General features: G+C 47.8%; 1 protein-coding gene across 1 annotated transcript in view; it reads right to left on the bottom strand.

Moving 5' to 3' along the window:
• Positions 1–22,290, bottom strand: part of Col4a1 (collagen type IV alpha 1 chain) — a 114,755-nt gene that overhangs the window by 57,799 nt on the left and 34,666 nt on the right. The window contains exon 2 of the mRNA XM_041673761.1: positions 12,008–12,073. Within this exon, the coding sequence (XP_041529695.1) occupies positions 12,008–12,073 (66 nt within the window). The remainder of the gene's footprint in view (positions 1–12,007; positions 12,074–22,290) is intronic.

Raw genomic sequence — 22,290 nt, 5'->3', positions numbered from 1 at the left:
ACCAATGAAATAAATATCCTGACAAACCAGGCTTGTCCACACATCCCGAAAACCCCAGCACTCAGTTGGGAGGAATCTAGAGTTCAAGGTTGCAAGAAACTGTCTCAAAAAGAAAAGGATAAGGAGGGGAGGGGAGGAGATCTAACCCTGAGAGCAATATCTAGAACTAATAATATAAAAAGTATACAACAGTCTGGGTTTAAACATGAGGAAACTTGCCAGAGAGCCTCAAAAGTAAATTAGGACATATAAAACGTTTACTAGAAAAACAAAAAAATAAAATAACCCAAAAGATGGAGGCTAGGAACTTAGCGTTTCAACCTCAACTGAAAAGGACAGGCATCTAGGCTCTGGGGGGAGCAGACCCAGGAGGAATCTGACTTTGTCTCCCGTCCATTACTTGTTCTGATAGGGAAAGAACTCCAGCCAGGAGCGAGAAGATTATGGCCTTAGCTTCAATGCCCACCATCTGGATTCTCTAAAAATCAGTTTTCCCAGGGTCAATAGAGATGCCCACCCATGCCTGGCTGACCTGGCAGCAGTATTTATTCCAGGGGTCAAATTTGATCACGTATTGGGTTGCTTCCTGTTTGCAAGGCCACTGCACACCAACGCATCCTCTAATGAGGTCCCAGGACTCATGTTGCAGCCCACATATATCCGATGGCATACACACTTGGTGTCCGTCGTTAACTCCCCTCCCTCGACAAGTTATCAAGTAATTATCAGCACTGGGCCCGTTTTCCCCTGGGATCCAACGTCGTGAGCCTGGAAGTCACTGTCAAACAGACCTGAGCCAGCACAGAGAGGGATTTTAGTCTGTTTCCACAAAACATCAGTTCCTTCAAAACACAGGCACTCGAAGAAACAAAGCAAGAAGCTGGGCTTCTGTATCATTTTGCTTGGGATCAAAAACATCTTGATTTAAATGTCAGTGAGGAAGGCGGAAGACATAACAGTGAAGAATGACGTGGGGTGGGGGGGACCTCAATACTTGAAAACGGCTTTCCTGGGCTGCTTGTTTCACTGCATCTCAAAACTGACATCCAAGCCTATAGGAGCTGCACTGGGGCCATACCTGAAGCCAGGCTACGGTCCAATTATTTTAAAACTAACAATAATTTAAATTTAAACTCTTTGTGTCATTTTTCCTAGGCCTATTTCATAGAGGTCTGTAGAGTCATACTAAATTTATAGTAGCATTGCCTGCTTTCATGTTCTTAATTCCTTAATACTGATAGATTAAATGTTAAGTTCTTTGGCCAGTAAGCAAGATATGGAAATGAATTCCATTGCAGTTTGTTAATTACGAGGCAGTAGCCTTCCCATAAAATAGATTGTAGATGGCACAGTATAAAAACATGAATCTTCCCATTTAATTTGCTACTTTAAAAAAAAAAGATTCAAGGGCAGATGACCAAGGGCAGCTATGTTAGAGAGACAGGGAGGGAAGTTGGCACCAAGCACTGAGGCAGGGCGAGCTTGCCAGCACAGTGCCTCACCCCAAAGGTCCAAGGTCTGAAAGAGATGCTACAGCTGAGGAGACTCAGCAGCCAAGATCCCAGAGGACACCCTCTTGTCTCCCAGGTACTCATCAGCCAAGATCCCAAAGGACACGCTCTTGTCTCCCAGGTATCCAGCTGCTCACTTTGTGGAAATCCTGAGCTCACTCATGGAATTCCAAACCAACAGAGCCACTCAAGGGCTGTCCATCCCCCAGAGCCCTTAGAGATGCCACAGCAGGGCATACGAGAAGTGACAAGCTCACCCCCTGTCCTTGAACAGCTACTTTATAAATTGCGTGATTAAGTGCCTCGCTTCAGGAACAACATGCTGGACAGAGTGCCAAGTGTCCCGTACCTCTGTACATCTGTCACTGTGTGCAATCATTGCCTTTAGAAAGCCAAATTTAACTTGTAGTGGGTGTTCACGTTGATTGTAGCAACACAGGCTATGCATAATAAGGTCTGATATACAAGCTGTCTGGAAGTCTAGAACCTCTCTTGATGTCAGTCAGCACTGGCTGTCTATCTATTACCTACCTACTTACCTACCTACCTACCTACCTACCTACCTATCATCTATCTATCTATCCATCTAGCTATCTCTATCCTCCCTCTTTCTTTATCTGGGACACTGGGAGAAATGTGTCCTAAAGAATGCACGTGCTGGAGAATATCCCAGGCTGGGATAGACAAATCAAAGATACACACTGTGGTCTGAGGCACCCATGAATTCACATGTGCTGGAGAATATCCCAGGCTGGGATAGACAAATGAGAGATACACAGTGTGGTCTGAGGCACCCATGAATTCACATGTGCTGGAGAATATCCCAGGCTGGGATAGACAAATGAGAGATACACAGTGTGGTCTGAGGCACCCATGAATTCACATGTGCTGGAGAATATCCCAGGCTGGGATAGACAAATGAGAGATACACAGTGTGGTCTGAGGCACCCATGAATTCACATGTGCTGGAGAATATCCCAGGCTGGGATAGACAAATGAGAGATACACAGTGTGGTCTGAGGCACCCATGAATTCACAGGTGACACAGAAAACAAAGTGGCTGTGCCCACTCCCACATTCATGAACTACAACCCACCCCCTTCTCTTTAGTTCCCGGCCCTTATCTTAACAGCCAAATCAAAGAAACAGCTGACAAGCTGCCTCTGGATGGGGGAGAACAATTAGCAAAGAAAAGGAAGTCAGGCGAGATTTAAATAGTTCCTTTGAATCCTAGCAGCCACTTCCCATCTCTAAAGAAAAAAAAAATGGGAGATAAGACGTGGAACACACATTCAAGGGTGCAGATTAGGAGACAGAAAGCAGGACAGGTGTCATAAACCCACCCAGACCCACCCAGGCATCAGTGGCTTGGGACATTTCAGAGCTGGCGAGAGAAATGAATGATGAAGGAAGGGACACTGCTAAATACTGCTGAATCACAGGGCCCTTTTCCCAGAACACATCACTGGATAGGCATCTGACCCCGAGGAAACGTCTACTTATAAAGTCACCATCGGGGCTGACCTCCCTCAGTCCCACATCAGCTGAGAGGCCTGCAAGCCACCACATTCCCATTCTCACTGATAAAACATTAGACAGGCCAGGCTAATGTCTTCTGTGACACCGCTGGAAGACCCAAGTCAGATAGGAGGGAACTGAGGGGTCAGCCATATCTCCTGTGAGAGTCACCGGGGAGGAATGTAGGAGACACAGGTCCACACCTGACTGCGAGGCTGTGCGAGCAGCTGTTCTGCACTGTACGCCTCAGGGTGCAGGTGCGCTGAGGGCAGACACATCCTCTTCCCCAGGTAGACCTTGCATCCGAATGCAGGACTTATGTGTGGAGCTCTAGTCCCCAGGTGTGGTGTGGACATGGGGACAGCCTTTGGAAGGTAGTGAGGTTAATGGAGAACCGAAACTCTGGGGACCCAGGGAGCTCCTGGCCTCGCCCACCCTGAGGACACAATGGGAACACCTGCCTGTGAGGAAGCAGGCTGTCATCAGACAAGGAATCCTGACCTCAGACTTCCTGCCTGCAGAACTATGTTTACAAGTCATTTAGCCTGGGGTCTTTTGTTACAACATCCTGACAGACCAGGACAAAGAAAATGATCCTGTACTACATACGATGTCAGGGTCCCTGATCCCCTTTCCTGATATTCACCCCACAGAACTCACTTGCACTTCTGGCCACAGCTCTGGGGCTCCCCACCCAGTTGGTGTTCACCCGCAAATAGACCACCCCTATTCTTCGGCCCTCAGCCACAGGTCAGGAGCAAGAAAGAATTCTGGGATAAGGGAACTAGATCAGGTGAGCCTATGCTATGAGCGTGCAAAGGAGGAAGAGAAGACTGGGAAAGGACCAGTAACTCAGGGAGGGAAAGGAGAGAATTTTATAAAGATAGGTAACGAGATGGTCTAGGGCCCGAGAAAGCAAACTTGTAAAATTCCCCTCGCATTAGCATCAGCTCAGGCCTCAGCTGATATCATCAGGCCTTGGAATCACCAGGGCCCCAGACTATGTTGCTCCTCAATAGAGACAAGCAACTGAAAAACCCATGAGAAAGAAAAACATCACTTTAACCGCCATCAGACGCGAGAATGTTATGATTAGCTCGGCTGGAAGTCCCCTCAACTGTATATTGCTTCTACCCTGGCAAACAAGATGCTCAATTAACTACCCACATTGTCTTTGGAAGAAGAAGGAGTGACTGTCCCCAGTCTAAGCAGGATGATGAGCCCAGGAGGAGGGCGACCTCCTGAACTAGGCTATGGGATGCTGTCTGCACCAGTCTGTTCCCAGGGCTGTGTGTGGTCCAGGAATGGGCAGTGTGGACCTCTCTCTGCAACAAAGACCTCTGAGCAAGACACCACTCCCCTGGGGCTTCTACTCCTTATCAGCAGGAGACACAGTGGAGAGCACTACCCGCATCACCCATGGGGATGAATCATTATTTATAAAATGCCTCAAACCAGCAGGAATGGTTCTGGAGAAAATATCCCAACATTCTGAATAAGAACACAGTCTAGGGAGAAGAGTCTTCAGGGCCCTTCCTTTCACCCATAAAATGTAGGTCTGATTAGATCAGGCAGTCCTGCTTTAAAACAAGCTCCCATATTGAAGATGTATCCTTTCACAAGGAGGGTAAACTTGGTGTGCAGTGGGGAAGCAGAGTGAGGCCACTCGGGTGTCGCGCCTGAGCAGGCTGCTGTGCTTCAGGCATGTGCTAGCACATGGCTGAATTGCCTCCATACCAACTTTGCACTGTTAGCTCTCCAACTGTTCTGCTCTGAGCCGGAGCATCGTGCCCAGCTTGGAGCATCTCTGTATCGTTACCAGATCGCTGCTTCTTCCTTCCACTATGGCTCTCGTATAAGGGCTGCCTGTCTTAGTAACCAGTGCCCCCGGGAGCACAGAGAGCCCGCAGAGGGGAGAGGGAGAGAGGGCTGGATTGCTCAGAAACTTTCTGGATCAGAGGGTTAATCTTCCAGAGGAAGCCATGTTCAAATCAATCCTGGAACCCGGTAATTTAGACCCTGGAATTCACGCCACCTCTGAACCTCTCACCCAGAACTACGAGCTGACCTCTAGGTGTGACATGCTTCAGCAGGACACTGGACGAGCCTTCGGGGTCCCAGGAAATACACAATAAAGTCCCAGTTAGCACCCACTCCTGAAAGTACCCTTCCTCTGCTAGCAGATGAGTCTACAAGCAGGACTAATGGGGGAATGACCCTACTGAGGAACTTGCTGCCAGGGACAGCCTCCGTGCAATGTCTTGGACATGGGCCCCCAAACACCACCAGAACCTCTTGGGAAGAAACTGAGTCGATTAAATGTGGAGTCAGATAAGCATGATATTATTACAAAATCACATAGTTACCAGGAGGTACGCTAAGCCACAGGCAGACATGGAGTTGAGGTATACCTTTGACATCATAATGGGTTTGCCAAACGGGAAACAGAACAAGAGGGACCACTTCCCCAAAGTCATCTGGCATGCTCATTAGCTCTGACTAATTCTCCCTTTGTTTAACTGCCCACTGTGCCCCCAACCACTTCACAAGGACCCAAGGCTCTGTTAATGTCATTCCAAGGGTGTCGCTTCCAACATCCACGTTCCGTCATCAGCCTGACGGCTGCCTGGAAGCAGGCTACATACCCGTGACAGCAACCAACACACAAGAGGGAAAGCCAGGGGCATTTTCATTTGTTGGGACTTATGGAGGGTCTTTGATCTTTAATCAAAACATAAAAACCTCATTTTGTCCCTTTCAAAGACTCCTTTCCCGTCAGCCAGTGTTGTGTTGGGCTCACATATACAAAAAGAAAACATTGTAACTTGGCCATGTATGGCTAAGACAAGAACCGCAAAACGCCTGCCCCACGCACAGTGTGGCCTCCTGTGAAACGCCTGCCCCACGCACAGTGTGGCCTCCTGTGAAACGCCTGCCCCACGCACAGTGTGGCCTCCTGTGAAACGCCTGTCCCACGCACAGTGTGGCCTCCTGTGAAACGCCAGGATGCTGAAGCCACGGGATACGAGACTGCTGAGGACTTGCTCTGGGATGGAATCCCATGGACAATCTCCCAGGAAAGCCTACTTCTCATCAGGCATGAAATTGAACGTTTCGGATCTAGGACTATATATCACGTTCAGGGCCATGGGCTTCTTAGCCAGAATCTCGAGCCAACCCCTGGACCTAATTTCAAGGCATTAAATTCCCTGCTGCTGTTTCGGAACATGGGAACCAAATGCACTTACTATGTTCCAAGCTGTGCTGGAGGGGGTACATTCCAAACAGCTGCAAGTGGAGAGCTGTGGAGAGTTAGCCCAGAGCGTAAAGGCCTTGGAGGCACACAGCCGGGGGGGGGGGGGGGGGGGGGGGGGTGCACAAGAAGCTAAGGTTGAGGCCTAGGCAGATGAAGGTGAGCGGTGGCAGAGCCAGCTCGAGGTCCCTTAAAGGGTACTGCTATACCAGGGAGACACAACAGGACACAGTGGGAAGGATGAGACACACCCACACGGGCATGGATCCCTTTTAGCTGTGGCGAGTTGTGACTATGTGTCCTGGGATTCCGGCACTTTTTATAAAAATCCTTTTAAAAGTCACCCCCCTCTCCCGAAAAAAAGACAAAAGTAGGTGGCTGTGGGAATCCATGCTGATTCTCACGATCAGGGAGCCAGAGGATGATTCATGAGCAGTGTGAGGAAATAGGAAATCGGGACATCTGGAAAAAATCTTGGCATGACAAGACACCAAACACACATGGAAAAGGAAGAGTGTATGCTGGCCCATATCACCCAGCAAACGGGAAGAGAACATCCCCAGAGCCTATAGACAAACATGCATCGCTGAGAGTCCTGGAGCCAGACACAGTGGAGCCCGCAGCCCCACACTCTCAGAAACGCAGTGACATTTCACACAGCACCCCTGTCATGATACCTAACTAAGGAGTGCTGGCAAGCAGGGGAGCCTGGGCGGCACTCGGATGGAGATGCTCGGCAGGAAGAGTGCTTAGCAACAGAAGAACACTGAGTTGTTCAGGGAAGCTGGGACACCGGATACGGGAACCAGCTTCTCCTGGAAGTCACAGAATAAGGATTCTGGAAATGGCTGCCAAAATCACAGATAAACTAGAAGTGAATGACCGATGCTTCCAGAAAGGCCTCCCAAGCACGCCCAGGCTCACACTTCCTCCAGGATTGACAAGCAGTCTGATGTCTCCCAGCCTGGGTTCTGGGAGCTGGTCGCTTGGTCTCCATCTTTGTCTAAATGCAGGAGTTTAGCTGAGTGTGAGGCTGGTCTGCAGTCTGTGAACCTGCCATGAGTTGAGCCAGCAAATGAATGTTCCTCACACTTATCCCTGCCCCCAAAAAAATACTGGCACTGCCGCCATGCCACATGGGCACACCCCTCTGGGGCGGGATTCGTGCTAGCTCTGGGTACATGCTGGTCTGAGCCACCTAATAAAAAGCCATGCCTTGTGACACAGAGGAACCCACAGCAGAGTTCTGAGCCACCTGCGCCAAAAACGTGTGTTTTGCTCATCTCCCAAACTGTCCTCGGAATCTTCCTAAACCAAAGGGCATGGACCAACATCCTACAGGCAGTGTAAAGACCACATCTGGCGAAACTACACAGGATGCATTTCCTCCAGACCGTTCTGAACACTGGTAAACAAAAAGATGTCCTGCCAGGCTCAAAAAACACTAGGGACAATCTTAGAGATACTCAGGGCACTTACTAGCCTTGGACCTAGTAAGAAAGTCTTTTAATATTTTACAGTGGGTAGTAGCATTTCTTTCATGTAGCTTGATTTTATATATCTCATACATTGAAAATAAAAAATGAATTTTCTTTTTGAAGCGAACTAGATTCTACTCAATGAAGCAACTTCTCAAAGAAAGTATTTAGTCAATTTACTTACTCTTATGAATAACCTGTTGCTTATTCAAATCAGTTAACTGGCTCAGAGTCTCAAAGAATCTTCACAAAAATCTTTCACCAGCTACACAAAAGAATGTATTGCCTGGGAAGCAATGGGCTTCCTCTACCATTTAAGCACTATGCTTGGTGTGGCTTAATTTATGGGAAATAAATTTACAAATCTCTATGAGCCATAAAAAGGTAATCTTGTCTTGTCACCCTTAAGGGTCTCAGTTTATTCAGTTATGTACAGCCACAAAGAATAACAAGGAATAAAAAGAGAGCCACTAACCCGTATGTAAAGCAGAATATAAAAAAACATGTTTGTACGTTTATATTTCACAATAAAATCGTGGCTGAAATGTTTTCTTTTTTTAAAAAAATCAACAGAAATGAATACATTTATAAATGGAAGATTACTGAATTCTCCAAAAATACTGATAAAGTGCAGTGCTTGCCTCGGAAGAGAATGTCACCTCCGACCTAACAATGACTCAGAGCGCAGCCTGTGTTTGTGATGTAGCAAAGGAAGAGTCCAGTATCTTAACAGTGATGTTATGGCCTGAGGGATTTTTCTGATCATCACACCATAGCTCAAAAATGACTAGAATGCAAGCCACGACGCTCTTGGAGTCAGAGAATTTCCGGTTCTGAGACAGGAGGCATGGCAACCTCTGGCCCTGAAGGGATGGGAGACAGGCAGTGCAAAACAGCTCTTAGATTTGAGAGGATGGAAAATTCCACCTCTCTTCTTAGGGTCGGCTGTGACTAGAGTGAGCGCTCCTTGTGGAGAGGTCTTCACTCCTACGTTGCATGGCTTACACACTATTCTCTGAGCAACCAGAAGAGCACAACCAAACACAAACTGGCCAGCATCACACTCCCCTAGACAGACAGAGGCAAGCCCACCTGAGCTCTAAGGAGCCTGCAGAATGTATAGGGACAGCGTATCTTCCCCGGGAGTTGGAAGAAAGTTGTGGCCATGCTTACACTTGGGTCCTGCCTGCATATATGATAAGGCCACATTTGCTACCAGGGGAAGCATAGGAGGCGGCATACCCAATGGGTAATGAGGGGGTCACTCGCTGGTTTTTAACCAGAGCCGTGAATTCCCTTCCAGATCACCTGTGTGCCAGTGTTTTTTATGGGAGTTCTCACTGAGAGAGGGGTGCAGTTCTGTACCTCTAGGTATACCCTAAACTGATTGCCTTGGTGTAAGGAACGAGCTTTTCCAAGATCAGCTGAATGCTATCGCTCTGGGCAGGATCCCCACAACCTGGCTCTCAGGGGAGAAACTGGACCACAGACACAGGGCCTACCTGGCCAGCTCCCTGTCAGAGCATGACCCCCCTGTGGTCTGTTTGCTGACCAGGACCTGGAAGGGCTGCCCACAGCCTAGGGGGACAAGCTGACTTCTTAGTTACCCTCCAGACACTCTTCCCTCCATTATCAGCTCAGAGGGCAGCATAGCTCTTGAAGAGGCTCAACTAAGTGGACTCATCGTCTTACCCTGACATTGCGAACGAAACCACCCAGGGCTCCGACTAGCAGCTGTCAAGACTGGGTTAACCCAGTAGGTCTTGACCCCCTTCCCCAAGACATACTTAGCTATATCCAGGGGCATCTCTCTTTGTCACAAATGGAGCAGTGTGCCCCCCCCACTAAGTGTATAAAGACCAAGGAAGCTGTAAGACATCCCTAAACACACACGGACCTACACACACAAATTGTCACACTCAAAATGTAGTGACCAAGTTGAGAATCCACAGTAGCTGTGTCGTGGTAACCCGTGAAAAAGTGCTCAGCACCATGCATGAGCCATGTGGGTATGGAAACCCGGCCTCTCCTTCTCTTTTCCACTCGGACACACCTAAGCCTAACCCCTACTGTCTGTGAGCAGCAGCTGTTGTCTGTGGGACGATGTCTGGTAAGTCAAACAGGACCTGAGCGACTGTATCAGACACCCATGGGGGCTCAGCGGCTAGTCAAGCCACAGGGCATCTGCCCACTAGGGAAAAACCTGTCTTGTGCAAACTTGCCTCAAACACTACACCAAATGCTTCCCAGATTTCCAAGGTAGAAGTAGAAAAATTGCTTCCAGGCCGGCCCGTTCAGTTCTGATACCACATGTACGTTGGACAGAGAGACAGCAGAGAGAGGGAGCATTCTCCATGACGACGCCAGCTCCGCAGCACACAGACTAAGCATGTGGAGAGGGGCCATGAATCAGAGGCAGTGTAATGAGTAGCGACAGGGTAATGTGTTTCCTCCCACATCTTTGGCAAGGGTCTGGGTAACCGCTGGGTTAAAGTCTTCTATGAAGATATGGGATACCAGAATAACTTAGTTAAGACTATCTGTGCACCCAGGATTGCATGAAGTCCCCTTGCATGGATCCCTAGGCAGAAAGACAAGGCGTTTCTATGATAGTGTTTACCTACTGGGCATAGGCAGTTTGCGGTGATTAATGAAAATAAATAGACAAGTCTTTCCACCTGCATGTGACACTGGAGTCTAATTGATATGCAAACAGGCCAGGTGCAGGGAACACAGTGTGGCCCTAATCCTACTTCACCAGGGAAGCTGTCCCTTCTAGCTCCTGACCACAGGGTACTCCCTTGTCAGGACAGCGATGTATTTTCTCCACTGCTTCTGGAATCTGGCCTCTTGCTTGGGACTCTTTGTAGAGGGGCAGCCTCTTACCCTCTAGTTTAATACAGGTTCCTTCTCTGGACATTGCAGGGTGAGAAACAGCGGTAGCTCTATATAAATGAGGACTGCATTGGTCAAGGGACTAGAAAGGCTTCTTAAGCAAGCCCTCTTCCAGCAATGCGTACAGGCTTAACGTGCTGACATGAAGCAGATGCCAGCCGCTGGGGTACCTCTACCACTCCAAGGGCTAGGAGAGGGATACCTTATCAAGCAAGGATATCCAGGCCCTATCAGTTTAAGACAGCATTCCCAACAAGGCCAGCCCTGAGGACACAAAGGGACTGTACGCAGGCCAAATCAGTTACCTAACTTGAGTAAAGAGAGATCTTCCAGGCACCTGGGGAAATAAACCATTCAGGCTGACTCTGAAAGTCAGTGAGAGCCAAACGGCAGGTTGTCTGGCATTGTACTGGCTGCATGACGACAGTGTTCAGATCTACCTCAGGAATGGGAGACAAAGTCTGCTAATCCCAGGGAGCGCCTGACACGGCACAAAGCAATGTAGCCATTGGCCCCAGATAGTCCAGTTTCCACAGAAGGGAATATCTGAGTGTTCCCGGGGGACCCCAGAAAGCACATCCATCTCAGAAACCGATCGCAACCTTCCTCAGGCTTGGACATTCTCCCCCACTTAGGTGGCTATTGCTCTCTCACTCTCTCTCTGTCTCTGTCTGTCTCTCTGTCTCTCTCTCTCTGTCTCTGTCTCTCTCTCTATCTGTCTCTCTCTCTCTGTCTCTGTCTGCCTGTCTCTCTCTCTGTCTGTCTCTCTCTCTGTCTCTGTCTGTCTCTCTGTCTCTCTCTCTGTCTCTCTCTCTGTCTCTGTCTCTGTCTGTCTGTCTGTCTCTCTCTCTCTCTCATGTGTGTGCGTGTTCTATGTTGCTCCCATCCTATTTTTAAGAACAACAAATCAAAATGAATTTAATGTGTGTACACTTTAGACTATCAAAGGGATGCCCTTGGGAACTGAAGGCATTTGTATGTCATTTAGGACCCATGACCACAGACACTAGAAAAAAAAAAGGCTAAATTTAGCCCTTATCCATCAATTTCAAAAAGGACCATTGAGTACAAGAACACCGTGCTGGCACCCTTGCTCCTCTACAGCCAGCACGGGGAAGCTATCCAGACTCTCCACGCTCAGTGCCACCAATAACGATGATGCCCGGAGAACACCTGCTAATGGTGACAACATTGCTCAGAACATTGTTAAACACTCTGCTTCCCTTGTGCTGCTCAGAGAGACTGAGAAAGCAGGAAGTGGGTTGGCCCTGGGCTGCCAATCATAGTGTTAATCTCAGGATTTGGGGGAAGGGGCGGCATTCAGAAAAAGATCATGACGTGCGTCCACTCACCTTTTGTCCCTTGACGCCATGACAATCACATTTCCCACAGCCAGAGCCGCCACAGCCGTAGTCACCCTGAAAGAAAGAAAGACAGCAAGTTTAAACAGGAGGTCAAAGTACGGTGAGTCAGAGGACAAAGGCACTCGTCACCAAGCCCAACTGCTGGGGTCCAAGCCCCCAGGACCCACACAGTGGAAGGACAGCACCCACTTCGGCAAACTGTCCTCTGATTGCCACATGAGTGCCACGGCACACGCACACAACTCCACCCACAGTAAATAAAGAAATGTCATTTTTACAAAGATCTGAATTATGGCAGACATCAGCATCTTCATCCAGTTGTGAGGCAAGTCCCAGCAATCACCCTTCGTGAGACCCAGCAGCTCTAGAGCCTGGAGGTGATTAATGATGAATCACACTCCTTAGAGAAACCCTTAGCGGCCTTAGACTCAATGACGCACGTCACTAGACTGGTTGTCCTTTGTCTGTTAGAAATGGGCTCACCTGGGGATTATGTGAACAGTGTTGCAAGGCACAGAAATTAGGAGTTTCACACCTAAGAGCAAGGGCTCCATAAAATGGGTTTGCTGGCCCTTGTGTTTGCAGGGACTTAGAGGTGTGCAAGAGACTAGTGAAAGAATAGTGAGTGACTGAGCTGGTCTTCAAGCCCAGGTGTTCAAATTCAATGAAAGCCTGGACATTAAAGAACACTCTATTGCAAAACACATTTTGTTGTTGTCTGCTAATACACATCAACAAGAGTTGGAGAGAGGAACGCGTTCAGATGCCCAGTGAGAAGTCAGTAATCACCACATCTCAAAAGCACCTCAATCCCACAGGTACGGAGACGAAAGGAAGCGCTTTAATGTAGCATGCTAAGATGATATTGAAATCAGAACCCAGCCTAGCATCCAGGACATTAATTGGCCAACAGAAGAAAAGACGTACACACCACACTTTACAACGCCCCTGGCAGAATCCAAGTTTTAAACCATTATAGACAGCAGCATGGGGCTAAAGGGGGGTGGAGAGGATCAGAGTGAACCATTCAGCAAGCTTTATTAAAGACACTGTGTCAGTTCAAAAATAAAATTTAGACCCATAGTCTGCTTCAGGTGGCAACAGATCCTTCAAAATAAAAGTATGCTATTAATAGTTCCTGGCTCACGAGAAGCCTATATTTTTAACAGCATCCTTGAGGCTGCATCACCATGGAGATCCTCTACCCAAAACAACCCCATCTGGAGACACTTATTTTATGAGTTAAAGCTGAACAAGTGCCTCCAAGACAGTGAGCTGTTCTTAATTTTATATTTTGGACATGGGGACACTTGACAGCAATCCAAGTAAAGCCCAGCGGTCAAGATCTGTTCCTCAAGCTGACTCACAGCCCGGCTATTTCAGCGTGTACTCTCATGGCCCTCCTGACATTTCAGATCGCTCCCTGTGCTCTGTCTGCTTCTGAATATGGATTTCCATTGCCACCAGGGCTAAGTCTTTAGCCTGAACTGAAGAAGGACCATCCAGAGCACACAGAGAAAACACCGTGGGACTCCATAGACAGGCTGCCTTAACTGTCTTTGCCTCTGACCACCTGAGTCCCGTGACATGCTGATTTACTCTGGGACACCCTGAGCCTTTAGCTACACCCTGAACTTAGTGTAGAACTGTTTTATCCAAAACCTGCTTGGGTAATAAAGCCTGCAGTAATAAAGGATGTCACTAATTAATAAACCGGTGGCATGTCAGCCATTGTTGAGTCTGTCTCAGCTCCAGCATCATGGACACCAGGAGGCAGGCAACTCCAAGTCCCAACGGTGGCAGGCCATCCTCCTCCCTGGCATCTGCCGTTCCTCACACCTTGTGCCGTGAAGCAAGGGCAGTTCGCCCTACTCATTGGATTCTGCTTAGTCTCATCCTGTCCCCATTGATTTCACCCAGAGAAATTAATCAGGCAGGAGACTGCAAGGTCCATGGGAGACTTGGATCCCAGTCACCCACACTTAACAGAGGGTCAACAACAGCTTGAGGTTACCAGAATTTCTACAGAAAAGACAATGGTAGTGCCTATGAAACACCACATTGGAAGACAAGCCAAAGACGGCGATGTGATGAGGCTGGGGTTTTTCTGTCTGAAACGCTGCTGCCATCTAGGAAGCTCAGCTCCCTTCACTCTGAAGGAGTTCATCGAATCAAATCTCCCAGAGTTGTTCTTATAGCTAGCAGTGGATTCTATAAGCACAGAGGACACCCCAACCCTCACCCTGGGCGGAGATGGTGACAGAATCTGAAAACTAAACCAAAGAAGTAGAGCGCCCTTTCCTCGCAGCCTAGACTCTGCATTACAGGAAAACGTCTGATCCCAGATCCAACACATGTATCTCTATTCACATAGGAAAATTTTGTATTTTTTAGACACACAGGAAATCTTATTACCAAATTCTGGTCCCTAAAAAGCAATTCAGGATAACTGACCATTCTAATAGCATCTAAATTACACTATGTTTTTCAGGGGAAAAAAAAAGAGTAATAAGGAAAAGGAAGAGAAGGAGGAGGCTTGGAGGTGAGAAGTTAAGATTGAGACATAGTCTTTATAATCAGGCCAGCCTGGAGCTCTAAATACTCTGCTTCAACCTTCCTGGTGCTGGGATTGCAGGTAAACACCACCAAACCCACAAAGAGACAAGTTTGAGACCATGCCGTGCTGTATTCTGGGTGGCCTTGCATCTTATGTAATTGACTTGATTAAAAACAACCATCAGGTTTTAGACAAAACAGCCACCCGTCATGTGATGCTTGTTTGCTTTGTTAAACAGGATTTTTAGTCTGAAATGTCACTATTCTGGTCCTTAATGATTTCCGTTTTTATGAAGTAGCCCTAGCTGACTTTCACCAGACACAGGGGGCTATTCTGCTGCAATTCCAGGGCATAGAGTTAAAACCAATACACATCATACCCTGAGGTTCCCTTTCAGTCAGTGTTGGCGTTTACTTCTGAAATACCTAATTGAAACAAAAGCCTTGTTCGCACAGTCTTATCCATGCACGGCAACACGGCAGGCTTGCAAAGGCCCATGACTCTATGGTTTACATAGATTACAGGTTATCAGGACCGTCTCATGGTTAAGGGTGGTGTCACAAACTTCATGACTTCCTGAGGCCCCCTCAGCACAATGAAAAGACGCGTGTGGTTTGTGAGCCCAGCAGTGCCCCCTTGGCTCTGGATCTGAGGGACCTTCTGAGGCCCTGCTCATTCTTCTCTGTGCCTGGAGCACATTGGGCCACATGCACCAGCTCCCAAGCCCATCTGTTTCAGATTCTAGAACAGGAGGAACTAGAACATTCTGTGAATTGCACAGTCTCTTCCCCTCCTAGGGTCAATTAGACTTAATCCTGCTCTGTCTTCCCATGGGAGGCCAGCAGGAGGAAGTTGGTCAGGAATGCTGCCCACTTGAGGCCCTGGAATGTGGTGATAATCTCAAAGGATAGGCCATGTGAGACTTGGCCTCTCTCACAGAAGTTGGCCATCCACAAACAAGATAACCCAGGTACCCAGGGACAAGTCTCACAGAGGGGACTCAACTAAAAACAGTCACATTTTACTGAGAGAGACCGTGCCTCAACCTCAACTTCTCACCTCCAAACTTCCTTCTCTTCCTCCTCATTCGTTCTTTCTGAAAAGTATATTGTAATTTAGATGTTATTAGAACAGTCAATTCTTCTGAGGTGATTTCTGGGGACCAGAATTTGGTAATAAGATTTCCTGGTGTCTAAAAAAAAAAAAAGACAAAGATTTTCTATGCGAATAAGGATACATGTGTTGGGTCTGGGAACTGAACAAAAACCGCATCCCTCCTGAAAGTCCTGTCTGTCACCTCCTGCCAGACACATTCTGCAGCCCAGAACAAGAGCATGAGAAGCTGTCCACGGAGAAGCTGGAGAGCAAAACCTGTTTCCAGTGCCCTGGTATTTGAATACTTGGTCCCCGGCTGGTGGCACTGTTTGGGTAGGGCATGGAGTCCTTAGGAGGCAGGTCCTTCATGAGAGGAGTGGATGGCTAGGAGTGGACCTGGAGCATCACAGCTCCGCTCTACCTCTTTCTGTCTATTTCTCGTTCCACCAGAATGTGAAGAGTCCCACATCTATGTTCCTGTTGCTGTGGAGCCATCTGCTGCCCTGCTGTCTCCAGAATGGACTGTCTCTTGGAACTGTGAGCCAAAACCAGCCCTTGCTCTCTGTAAATTGCTTCCTGTTGGGTATTTGGTCACAGTAACAAAAAGTGTAGCCAGTCCCCATTGTCACCCTTCAGATGTGAGCGTACACAAACTTCAATCTCAGAGACAGCGTTAAACAGAAGCAGAAGGCACAATATTCAAGGAATGCAGAAGGCTCTAAGATGTAATCCCCAGATAAATACCTTTCATATTCCTTGAGTAGCCCTGCAAACCTCTCAGGACAGGTGAAAAACATTTGCATTAGTAAAACTTTCTCTCGCCCTCCCATTAAGGTTTCCTGAAAGTAGACCCAGCACCCTTAATGGTGTCAAATACGCTAGGTTGAAACACACAGTGAGTTCACAGCCCACACTGTCCCTGTCAAAGAAGAAGATGCCAGAGATGGAGGTCAAAAAACTTCAGGGAAATGAAGGCTCTTCTAGGTTGTCCCTGAGCTGAAGACACCAAGAAGCCCTTCTTAACATCACAGACACTCCACATGCAGACAAGTGGCAACATGCTTGCTGTATCAGCGCACTTGCCAGCTGCCACACTACTGTGCAGAGGGATGGGTGGTCTGCCCCACGGATCGGCTGTGACCCGCGTGCCATCAGCACAAGGCTTGGAAGGAACACACAGATTGAGCTGGTCCTTTGCTTCTGATGGCAGTGGACATTCAACATCCCCGCTTGAACAATTTTTATGTGTTCCGCATCCCACCAAATAGGGCCATGTGGAGCTCTGCCAAGCCCAAACAGCTTATCTTTCAGATTCCTTCCCACATTCCCTGTCCTGTGTGAAATGTCAAAGTATTCATGGGGGGGGGGGAGCTAGCCTACTGCACTTCCTGTCACGGCACTTCTTCAGGGATCTAAGAAATATATGAAGGGGGAATGTATTTCAGAACTACTGGAGCAGAACGAACAGCATGCACAAATGAAGGGAATCTAGCAGAAAGCAGGGCCTTCGTGTGCTGCGGGTGGGAGGGTCAGGGGTACAATCTTACACAAACTGGAAATGTCCATGGACTTTATCCTGAACTGTGCACAGGATTAGAAAATGAATATCTAAATAGATATCACAATATAAGTCAGCTATCACAGCATCAATAGTAATCACTTAGATTTAAGCCGGGTTTGATGGCACAAGCTTCTGATCCCATCTAATCAGGAGGCCAGGGAAGAAGGATCCCAAGTTCAGAGTGTGCCTGGGCTACACAGTGAAACTCAAAGTCAACCTGGACAATTTAGGGAGACTCTGTCCCAAAATAAAAAGCCAAAAGAGGGTCAGGAGTATAAGTCATGGGCACAGTCTGTGCTTAGCCTATGGGAAGCTCAAAGCTCTCTCCCACCACTCCAAAGCACAAACCAATGAAAGAGCTGACATTTGCACAGCATTTTTGAACTTCCAAAAATACGCCTGGTAGATTGAAAGGTAAAAGGTTGTCCCCTGCAGTCCAATGGGCTTGTGTCCACCTCTGCTTCCCCTTATTGCAGTGTTCTGTCATTTAGTTTTGCTTATTTAAGACAGAAACCACACTCCAGAGATATGAAAAAACATTCTTTATTTCTTCATTCAATTAAAGGATAATTTAGTAAAATAACATTTTACTAAACTCAGCAAAACGTTAAAGTTCAGTAAAACACCACTTCTGTCTCCTTTGATAAGGGAAGGCCGGCACAGAGCAGCTGTGACTGCCCTGAAAACTTACAAACAACCCCGCTCCAGTTTGACCAACAACTATAAGTGTTGATACGTTCTTGGCAAAAATAAAATTAAAAATTAGCAAACCAACTGAGTTCCTAATGCTCAGCGCCTTCTCCCGCCCCACCCCCACCCCCAATAATATGACTAAGGCTTTGCCTGCGTGATCCCTGCTCCATCTGGTTCTCATTTGGAACCGAGTTGCAGAACCCATGTGGACTCCCACCGCCACCGCACTGTGGAAACGAGGGTGTAGGCTTGGCTTCGAGGACGACCAGCATGTGACTGCACTTCTCGTCCCATTTTCCTCATCGTGCAACTGCGTTGACTCATTTTCCCTGCTTTTCCTCTCTCGCGCCCACTGGATGGGGGCGGACATCCAATGTTCTTCCTGGGGAAGAGGACGCCCCAGAGGGAACAAGTAATGATGGCCAAGAGCTCCATCATCTTCAGCTGCAGACAGATGTGACTATAACCAGTTGTCATGTGACGCTGGCCATCACATGGCTACACGTATGATGAGCTGGTGGGCTCCGAATGTCTGCTGGGACCCGGGGTGGACATGACCTAGAGTGACCCATCCCGTGACGGTTGAATCACTGGCCAGGGACAGGGAAGTGGGCGTGGCGAGTCCCCACCTTCAGACAGAGCTCATCGTTCAGCATGCTCACACAAGCCCACCTTCCACATCCCCCACACGCTATTCTCACTGGCCCACGAGGTCAAACTCTCTCTCTCTCTTCCTCACCTAATCCCATAGCCATTATCTCAAAGACCAGCAACACAAGTTGGGCCACCAGATATTCCAGTTGTCCTTTAAGAAAGAGCTGGTTTTACGATGTGGGAGTGATTTCTTTCTAATCTGTTGCTTTCATTGGTTAACTAATAAAGAAACTGTTTGGCCTCTGATAGGGTAGAATTTAGATAGGCGGAGTAAACAGAACTGAATGCTGGGAGAAAGAAGCTGAGTCAGGAGTCGCCATGATTCTCCCACTCCAGACAGACGCAGGTTAAGATCTTTCCTGGTAAGCCACCTCGTGGGCTACACAGATTATTAGAAATGGGTTAGATCAATATGTAAGAGCTAGCCAATAAGAGGCTAGAGCTAATGGGCCAAGCAGTGTTTAAAAGAATACAGTTTCCATGTAATTATTTCAGATAAAGCTAGCCGGGTGGCGGGAAGCAGCTCGCAGCTCCTATTACAACAGTTTTACATAGCCAGGCATGAAGAGATAGCGGATGTCTCTCTCCTCCCTCCGTGAGGTGGCAATCTGTACACCCAAGCTTGTTCCCATTCTTCTTTCCTCCTTCTTCTCCACACTCCTCTCTGTTCCCCCATCTCTCTCTTCTTAACTCCCCCACCCCAAGACCTCTAGCATCCTGCCCAGCCTCGCCCCCTGAATTCAGACAGTTCTCTTACATCTGACCCCAGGTCAAATCCCACCACCGTTTCCACATAATACCTTCAGAGAAGTCCCTAAGTGGATCCCATGTGGAATCTGGGGAATCTGGGGGCTCTTGGGGAATTCCTGGTGTCTTTCCCTCCATGACCCAGAGTGTGTGCTAATTACAGGAACCATTCATTCCAAGCCCAAGGCCTGGTTTGACGTGATGCTCTATAGCTCCATACAGAGTCAAGATTTCCCATCAGCAGGGCCATCTTTGACACCTGAGGGTCCCACAGGTGACAGCAGCGGAGCCAAAGGGCTTGCTTCACACACAGCGGGAGTGAGCAGAGGCAATGGTTTATTTATCCTTCCGCATTCCATTGGCTGAGCCTTTAAGGAGCCTTGGGTTTGTAGCAAACTGGAAAGGGGAAAGAGAAAAAGCCTGACTAAGGAAGATATTTCAGGAATCTGAAACCCTCAAAAAGAAGGTTTCATGAAGCCAGTGGCTGGAGGACCGCACTGTCTTTCACTGGACAAACAAACATTTTAAATCACTGCCGATATCACGCCATCTTCTACTCTGGGGTGTAGAGGAGCGAGGGGAAGAGAGGGAGAAACCAACAAGCCTGTGGCGCATCTTATTTCGCAACAGATGATAAAGGGTTTAATTTCCTTCTGTGGAAATTCTATTGTCAATTAGTGATTCCGCTGTCATCAAATTCGTGGATAATTTTTCATCCTGCTTGCCATACAGCATAGCTTACACTCTCCTCATGATTAAGACTTATTTAATTCGTGGTTATATTTATTTATGCGAGGAAAAATATATACTTTTATGCGTGGAGTCATACTGGTCCAGTGTCTAACTCTAAAACTTCGTACCATCTATCCTGCCGACCTGAACTCCAACAGATGAGGATAGGCAGGAGAGTCACAAACTGTTGCCTGATCCACAATACAAGCTCTCTCACCCTCTCTCTGGGGGTGAGCCTGTGAACAGGAGGCCTGCCCCTCCTGTCAAGAGGGAGGAGAGGGATGTCTGTGAAACTAACACCTCAGGGGCCAACCACACACGATCTTTGAAAAGGAAGGCAGAAGTGAACGGCCTTTGTGGACGACAATGCCTGTGACCACAGGGCACCTGTATATTATCATGGAGATATCAGGGCCGCAGAACTCCAAGCCAAAGCTGGCAAGCCAACAGGAGGAAGTAATATAAACTAAATACGGTGATAAGAAAGCCATGGCATGAGAGGCAGAACCGACAAAGGACTGATGGGGAGGGCCTAGCAGTGATGGGCTGGGCACGTGGGTAGTTTCACTGCCGTTCTGACATGAGTGTCCCGATCCAGGACAGGAAATACTGAGGACAGCAAAGGATTGCTCCTTTTTGTGGGCTCAAATCTCACCGTGTACAAGTAGACAGTCTTGTTGGTTCAAGACCTGCCACTTCCCAATCCCAGAGATCCTACAAAATGTCCTTGTCTATAGCCATCAAATCTGTTCACCTTGCTTGTCTGGGATGGGGCACACTAGAAAACTGCGTGGTTAGATGAAGCCCCCACAACCAGGAGGCAACTCCAATGTAACAGCGCTCCCGTCCAGGCTCCCTTGTAGAGTAGTTTTGCAAAGAAACAGGAGAGTTTCACTCTTTATATGTGACAGCTGCTAAAAACGCAATGCTAAAACGCAAAGCCAGAGGCGTCACCTTGGAAACATCACTGGCTGAGGATAACATCATCTGATTTGTGTTCTTAAAACTGTGCTTGAAAGCCCAGACAAAATGTAAACAGAGAGTGTGTGTACTGAGTGCAGCCCAATCCCAAACTCCTGCAAAGATGGTGGCGCACGGGGGCGGCACTTGACAAGCAGTGGGGACCCTTTTGGAAGGTTTCTAGGTGACATGCCTCTCGGGCACACGCGAATGAGAGCAGCATAGGACTAAAACCTTCCTAAGTATATGGATGGTAGTGGTTGGTGCACCCCTACTGCTACTGTGTAGACCACAAATGGCACTTTCGAAAGACCTACCTAAACCATTGCACATTTATGGTCAGACAAGAAAACTGAGGGAAGAAACCACAGCAGAGAAGCAACCGCCCTCGGTCAGAGCTGTGGTTTCACAGTACACCGCTAAGACATTGGTGCTGGGGTTGATGGTGTCATGTGGTACTGATGGGGCTTCCTCAGTCAGCTGAACAGGGGTACGGAGAGGTCCCTGGGGACCCCAGGACAGAGGAATCCTCCCGAGACATAAGAAACCCATACTGACTCTCAGCAGCCCCTACGAGGACAAACAGGAGGATTCGTCAGCAAAATGATGCTATGTAACTATAGAACCATGTGTGGCATCGGAAAGCCTGCCATTTCCAAGAGAAGTTAAGAAAAATATTTACCAGAGCTAAATCATTCATAATTTATTATGAAAGTAAATATGGACTAGAACAGCTTTTCAGTCAAACGCTGTCTCCCACATCGGAGCTTACTAGGGAACAGAGCTATGCCCCTAGTGACTGAAAAAATACAACTGGTTTCGCCCCTCATTTACATTCTTAAACTCTTCAATCCCAGGCTCTACTGAGGTCCATTTTAGCAGATCAATAGATAACAAGTCAAGGTCAAAAACAAGAACACAATGTCGGATGCAAAGCATTTATACAGAACATACTAACATCTTGAAGATCTCAGCGAACAGTGGTTAGCAAATCTGAATCAAACGAATGCATCCCGCAAACCAAGATGAGATGGGTGGGTCTTTAGAAATTAAGTTGAGATCATAAAATAAACTTTGAATATTAAAAAGAAAAAACAGTCTTTTTGTCCGTACCGTGTTGGATAGCCTGGGGTCTCAGGTAATAATTTGCAGATTGTTCTAGCTCTTGGAGTTCCTCCGATTGCAGTTGAGAATTAGTCACAGCTTTTAGTGACTGACACCTGAGCAAAGTCCCTTCACCCTGGGCGCAGCTGCACCGGTGGCTAGCATGCT

The sequence above is a fragment of the Microtus oregoni genome, unplaced genomic scaffold (assembly GCF_018167655.1).
Source record: "Microtus oregoni isolate MIOR12 unplaced genomic scaffold, Mior012 000024F_ref0000369, whole genome shotgun sequence".
Taxonomy (NCBI): Eukaryota; Metazoa; Chordata; class Mammalia; order Rodentia; family Cricetidae; genus Microtus; species Microtus oregoni.
Note: the sequence above shows the minus strand (reverse complement) of the source record. Positions and strands in the feature narration are given on the sequence as shown.